The 7,412-nt window shown below is 42.2% G+C and overlaps 1 protein-coding gene across 1 annotated transcript; it reads right to left on the reverse strand.

Annotated features, from left to right (window-relative positions):
• Nucleotides 1–1,034: 1,034 nt before the first annotated feature.
• LOC145432798 (uncharacterized) lies at nucleotides 1,035–4,329 on the reverse strand. Its single transcript, XM_080309608.1, has 5 exons — nucleotides 4,266–4,329; nucleotides 3,436–3,599; nucleotides 3,150–3,240; nucleotides 2,004–2,124; nucleotides 1,035–1,209 (listed from the first exon to the last, which is right to left on the reverse strand). The coding sequence occupies exons 2-5, from the start codon at nucleotides 3,597–3,599 to the stop codon at nucleotides 1,100–1,102; spliced, it is 486 nt and encodes a 161-aa protein (XP_080165734.1). The 5' UTR covers nucleotides 4,266–4,329; the 3' UTR covers nucleotides 1,035–1,099.
• Between the last annotated feature and the right edge of the window lie 3,083 nt (nucleotides 4,330–7,412).

The following is a 7,412-nucleotide window of genomic DNA, read 5'->3' on the forward strand; positions in this document are numbered from 1 at the left end:
ATGACTCGAGTCCGAGTCGAGTCAATACACAAATTGTCTCGAGTCGAGTCGATTCCGTATTTTGAGTCACGTCGAGTCATCAGAAAATGGTCAAATAACCCTCTATATATTAAAGTACCAATATTATTGGCCAGATGCATACGCAAACTTGAGAAAAAAATCGCGAGACTAGTAAATTTATGCATAGCCTACTGATTTTTCACAGCAGTTATATATTAGCGATTGGTGCATGGTAAGCCGAAAACACAAATGGAAGTATGGGGGTCTGTTGAGTCAAGCCATCCAGAATTTGTTTGATTGGGACCAAGACCATTGTTTTTGGAGGTCTCCAAAGTTTACAGGCCCACTAGAAACAAACACTCGGTACCACCGGTCTTATTCTCTCAGTCGACAGGTGTTTGCGCGGTAAAAATGACCTTTTTTAATCATCGGGCAGATTTCTCCTAAGGGGGGAATTTTGGCTTAAATTTCGGCCAAGGGAGGCACGAGGTGAAAAGGTTGGGAACCACTGTCCTAGGTCATGGCGTCACTAAACAATCAACGAATTATGTACTTGCCATTGCAGAGCGATATCAATATTCTATAATCCGTTTCTTAGCTGTAGGCTACCGTATGAATAGGATACGACTTTCATTTCGCGATGATGATAATTCTACGTATTGCAGTTGCAGTAGCGTTATCAGCAGGCTGCTGTTTCATTCTATCAATTGACAACTGACAGCCTATAACGCGTTTTCGCATTATGATGCAACAGATAATGCCACTTGATTGAAAACTCGGGATACCTCAGAGACTAAGCATCGCGCGTAACCTTTTCCAACTTTTGCGTCGCGATTAGCAGTATTTAATCATCTGATTAGCATTCTTCCTGATCAGCTGACTTATCATCTCCGCCTAAAATGCGCCATGATTAGCAGTTTTTAATCAGACGATTAGCATTCTCCCGGATCAGCTAACTTTATTATCTCCGCCCTAAAATGACGGATAAAGTAAATCCGCTGTCTGGCCTGAAGTACATGAATATCAGCCATATCTGCGATCTGAGTAATGTAATTGCAGGAACGATTCATCGCATAAAGTAGCCGACAAATGACGAAATTTAATGCAAATTGAGCGCATCCATTTTGTCTTCCATATCCTTGTGACGCTCTGACTGCGCTACGTCGTGATTGTCTTGGTCGTAGTCACTATCATGGAGAAAAAGGTCATCTGAAATGTAAATGGCTCTTTGAAATCAGGTGTACATTGCAATATTTTTGAAGTTAGATATATATTTGAAATGCGGTGAGTCGGGATGTCAAAGATATGATGTTCAATAACCATGCGACATTAAATAGAAATATATTCATTGCCTGATATGGATTTAATGGTATTAGTTTATTTCAGGATTCCGAAAAACCGATCACTGCATCGAACTGCAATATCTCATATTGCAATGCAAAGGTCATACCACGAAATGGACCCCCGTCACCGCTGGCGCAAGGTACTTGACCAGGGATGGACTAGAATAGATCGTGAGCCTTTACTTCCACGCAGTGGCATAGTAAACAGTTCGTAATGAAATGTTAAGGATATTTGGATGGTGCGATACCCAATTGTTTCTGGGATTTTGGACTTCTCCGAGCAGCCAAACAATACTCGATGCTAATAAGGGGTGTTTGTCGGTCTAAAACCAGACTTGGATTTTAATAACATTCAACCAGCATGATATAAAGATGACTGTACGCTATTTCGCTGCAGCAACCCGACTCGGACAACTAAACATTTATTTATCTTTTCTAAATTAGATTTGATTAGAATAATTGCTTCACAGCTGTTTCCATGTTGGTGCAGACTAAATACCCTTTACATAAGCGTTTTATGACATCTCCATCGTCAAAGCATCTCGATGGTATCGGGCTGGTATAGCTCTTGCGACGCATTCACTGTCTTCTTTGTGCCACGCCCAACACGTTGACAATCACAAATCAAAAAATTACAAAAAATAGAAATTATTTGTGTACCCGGTTCCATGTCCGTAACTTGATCGAGCTTCTTCATGATTCCATCTACATCTTCATTGGGAAATTCGTTTTCTAAATCGGCCCTGACAAGTTGAATGAAGTTATCGTACGATTCCTGGTCCTGAACATAAAATGCATACATCAAAACAGCCGATGCTTAGTGGAACGCAGTTGTGGCGGTAGCCTCATCATTTGTCAGACTCCTATCAATCGGCAGTAAATGCGGAGAGCCAAAACCAGAAATTGGAACAAATGTTGTCCCTGTGACACGAAATACCATTAATGTGATAGCGTACCATTCATAGAAGTTACAACGAAATGCCCGTCTTGGCCGTCTGAGTCTCGAGTCAAATGACTTTGAGTCATGCGAGATGACTCGACTAAATGCCCATCATACTGATGTTTGTATGTGGCGGAAACTGTGTAAAGTGAGGAAGATTACTAGATTATGAATGCGATGCATTCAATATCTCCCAAACAAAGTTGTAAATGTTAGTTGAACAGGCTTGAACTCGAAAATGAACAGTGTATTCACCGACTTGAACTCTGGTTCGAGTCAAATACTGCGACTCGGACTTGAACCTTTGGACTCGGACTCGACTCGGTGGTGAATTGAAAATGACACAACTTGACTCGAGTCATAACTATAAAAGCAGATTTGACTTGTGACTCGGAACCTTGCGACTCGGGTAAACCGTAAAACCCTGCTGATCAATTGCCACTTACTCTCGAGTGAAACCTATATGATGATTATTTCAGCATTGGAAATTTGTTGCATGGCATAATGTGATATAGAAAGACTTGAATGGAAATGTGCTGCTTTCTTGTCTTGAATCACCTTCTCAAATTCTAATTCAATGATCGGAATCAATCGAATAGATATATTCATATATCTGTGATATCAATTGTCGTGTACGCTAGCTATCACTTCCCATCAGAACAATAATTTTTTGGCGGAAATCTCACACGAGTTCAGATTTCAATCGTATCGCCTATACGCATCGGACTATAGGAAAAAGATTGATCGGTGAATGCCGTCTTATGCTAATTTTGGACAGAACCAAAAACTGTTTACACTGCTGAGTGCCCTTTTATACGCTCGTTCCACCTATGCTTGTTCACAACCGACAGATTTCTAACACTTACATTGTTTTTCAGCATTGACAGTTGACTCTCTACATCTTTGCCGAATCCCCAACTTGATAGCAACGCCTTTTCCACTGGCTTCAGGGTGCGCCTGAAAAATATTTTACGGTTTACAAACATAGTGAGCATCATTTTCCGAACTGTTTTTGGACTAATCTACGAGATATAACAGCACGTTTTCATAGCGATGAGCATGCGATAAGACCTCCTCTAGCATTCAGCAATGTTGAATTATTTTCTCGAGCTGCTGACCCTGTGGACTAAACCTTGACAATAAATCTCATACTTGTGCTTTTTGTAGAGGGAGCCGACATTCGCTAGGGTTTTCGTTAACCAAGGCGCAGTACACCGACGCCGCCGACGCCGCCTTCGTCCACCCCATAATGCTCTACCAGTGTCTATTGCAATTGCGAAGATGACGATCAGCGTAATTGTAACGATCAGTCTCATCTGAAATTAGGACAACAGTGACTGATAATGTCTCTGATATGTTCCAGAATAGCGAACTGTCCATACTTATAACGGGTGGTTACTTCTTGCACCAGGGGTAGGCGACCTTGGTCATGCAAGCAGAGACTTAGCCAAAGCTGGGGTGTGAAAGGTGCCAATGCACTCGCTGAATTTATGTTTTGATACTGAGGAATCATCCGCGTTCATTACGTCCAAAAGGTATCTGCGTGACGTCTCGTCATCGTTATAAAAAGTTTGCACACCGAAATAATGATCCTGGTTACGCCTATATGCCCGCAAGTCAGTTACGGCCCGCCACCTGTATTGTTGGACCAGAGGCGCAATTTCAAAATCTGCTTGTTAGAACCTTCCACGCAATCAATTTTTTACGCTTTAACTGGCCATCAAGGCTGCGATATTGTGTTCTATGACAGTAACAGCAAGTCGGGAGGCTCATGTAGATTATGATTTATGCTGGATTGACTTGGTTTGGAAAATAATTCTACAAAAGAGTTACCGCGTTGCGATGGCTATTTAGCCGCCAGCATTTGAATCATCACGCCAGTTATTATACGCGTCTAGTATTGCTGAAACAAGTATCACATGTCACATAGCGTAAACGAGACAAATGTCCCTTACACTTACAAACAGACTCCCTTTACTCACCTCGTGTCAGTTCTTTTCCGAATACTTGGCGACTGAACAACGACTATAGTCATATATATGCGATACAGATATTTTCTTACCATTATCATAGTTTCCTATGTAATGTGAATGCCAACAGAAGTTCCGAGTGGATAACATTTTAATCAACTAAATATTCCATGACTCGGAAAGGTAAAATCTTGAAAATACACGCGGAAGTTTACTACGTGCTTCACGCAGGCAGAGGATGATCGATTTATCCTATAGTTCTGAGCGTGGGCCTTCGTGTACAAGTGTCGTGTACCGTGAAACTTTCTGGCGGACATTAAATCAAAGAGAATTACGGATTAATAAGATGTAATACGCTAGTGTTTTCCGGTAAGTTTTAGGAGCGAAGAGGAAATGCAGACTCATTACACTTCTGCATTCATCTTGCTACCATGTGCCTACGGATCTGCAATAGGCCTTTTGCCTTTAGTTGTGCATAGCAACGACTGACTGGTTAGCAAACTATTCTGTTCTGTCTCTGTCCTTATGGTAAAGTTTTTATATTAAATTTTCGTATCATGGCTGCAAAGTGCAAACGCATCACAATTTTCCGGTAAGGATATAATTTGAGACCTGGCTATGTTAGATGTGTCTGCTAAGTGTCTGTCATTTCTAAGTATCATACACCGGATGGAGAACGTTCAATAGCAGCAGTTATTGGCTGGCAACACTGAAGTTGTGGGTACACTGCTGGTGACACAGCCTGTTGCTTCATTCTGACTATGTTGTCTACATCACAATTTTTCATCATGCGCTTCTTGATATGAGAACCAATGCCCACGCAGTCTTGCATCACTTAGGATATTGCGGTACGCTCAGCATAACCCAGGGGCTGGCAACAAACGGCCCGCGACGGGATATTTTCCGGCCCGCGGACAGTTTCCCGTCTTACATGATAATGGCCAGCGGCCCCAGTCTGACGAGATTCCTCACTACTTGCTTAAACGTCAAATTTTAGTGACTGTATGTTATTATTTACGTGTGTGCGTTGCGTACGAGAGTAGAGCTTACGTGTAAGTTCGTTGAAGCGAGAAAACTTGCATTATCAGCATTTGCCATGTACTCCACCCTAAAGAATTGATATTTTGGTAAATTTTGGGTATCGGCCTTGTCGAACACCTTGAAATCTTAATTAAGGATAGCACCATAGTGTCCTATATGGTGTGGACATAAGCAAATCTCGCGGCTCAGTGAAGTTCCATTTGGCTAAAGTCAATTTGACTGTAATTTTTGACCGGCTTGCCGAGCATTAAATTTGATAAAACTGATGTCAATCGAAAGCTACCACGGTACTGATTGCGCGAAAATAAAAATTTTATTCTGCTCGTGGCCCTGGCACCCCCAAAAAAATCAGCCTCGAATGTTGCATTGTAACGGAGTTTGGTATTATGACGCACCATACCGTCTGAGCAGCTCAGGAACAAGTGCACACGAGAGTGAGAGTGGGATTGCTCAATCGGTTACGTAACAATGGCCAATACGCTTGCGGTTTGCGCTGCTCTCACTTGCTTCCTGACGGCCTGGTTGCGTCACAGTACCAAACTCCGTTACCATGCAACATTCGAGGCTGATTTTGGGGGGTTCCAGGGCCACGAACAGAAAAGAATTTATATTTTCGCAATCAAAACCGCGGTAGCTTTCGATGACACCCATTTTATCAAATTTTGCGCTCTGCAAGCCAGTCACTACAGGACACTATGATTGCACCGTGTGTTAATTGATCAGTGAGAAGCAGACATGGCGGCGCCTGTGTGACAATACTGTTATCAAATCTACATTGTCTTCGTCATCATCGGCGAGAAATGGCTTTGAAGTGATATTGCTGTCGTTAAAATACATTCATTAAATATGATTTATTCCGTGTGTGGATAAATGGGCGAATAATTTATCGATTCAGCAATCCGGCTCGCCAAGTACTTAATTTTCCTATATCCGGCCCGCCGACCGAAGAAGTTGCCCGCCCCTGTATTACATCATAGCAGCAAGCGATACGCGTCCGGTATGGACAAAGGAAAAGTCTTATCGCAGCTTCTTCTGGAACACGGAAATAGATAACCGTTTCGCGATTTTTCCCGTCAGGGCATTTATCGTTCCGGTCGTTATCGGATCTCCAAAGGATGCGCTTCTATCACTTTTTCACCCTACCGACCTATTACCATCTCAGACATGTTTGGTAATCATTGAATCAACAATGTTTACTATCGCCGCTACCAGATTATCATTCGAGTATAGGTAAATGTAATTCATTACACCGATTGTGCTCAGATTCGTTGTCTACACGGGCTTTGCAGTTATCAGTGTCATTCAAAGTGTCGCGACAACTACAGATAAAGGCTACTATATATGAATATATTGCACATCCAATGCCAGCAGACTCTCCGCGTCAGTGGTGTTAACCGCGGAATAGAACCAGACGCGCTTGAAGTAGAATTAGTTGGAATCATAGATCTATGGTGGGCGATACTAATAGCAAAAGAAGGCACCGAAATAGGTCATTTTCGCGGTGTCACCGTTGCATTTTAATATTTGATATTACATTTCAGTTCTGTGATCGGACATCTTTTTCTCTACTTTGGACTAAGGAGAATCGTGGAATTGATTCGCCTTTAGTTTACGGACAAAATAGTAGATACGTTAGAGTCCCCACGTGAAAGAGATGGGCAGTCAAGAAGTAGACACCGTCTAATCACGAAGATTACTCTTGAACAGTAGAATGTTGCGACCATCTATAATAACAACAGCGGCGCCAGAAAGATCACAAAACAGGCACATCAAGAAGCTTTGCGTTCGTAGTATTTTGGCATCAGGTATCTGTCGGTTATGCGATTGAATTGATGAATCGATTAAGATTGTACGATTTGCCATTACTACTACGTCAGAAGAATAAGTCCACCAGTGAAAACACAACTACTGCAAAATCCCCAATTCCTATGCTGAAGAAAAATATAGGCGCGAACCAATTCAGTACTGACATGCCCGCGTGTCCACCCTATCCCACAGCGATGCAAATGATGTCCACATCTCATGTTACGAACTCGCATCCTATGGTAATGCCACACCGTCCCAAAGATCCTATAGTCTGATTGCTCAGCAAAACTGCAAAGAAAGTCAAATCCCATA

This window comes from Botryllus schlosseri, unplaced genomic scaffold, assembly GCF_051294905.1.
Source record: "Botryllus schlosseri isolate E-star unplaced genomic scaffold, Bs_hap1 Bs181a, whole genome shotgun sequence".
Classification (NCBI taxonomy): Eukaryota; Metazoa; Chordata; class Ascidiacea; order Stolidobranchia; family Styelidae; genus Botryllus; species Botryllus schlosseri.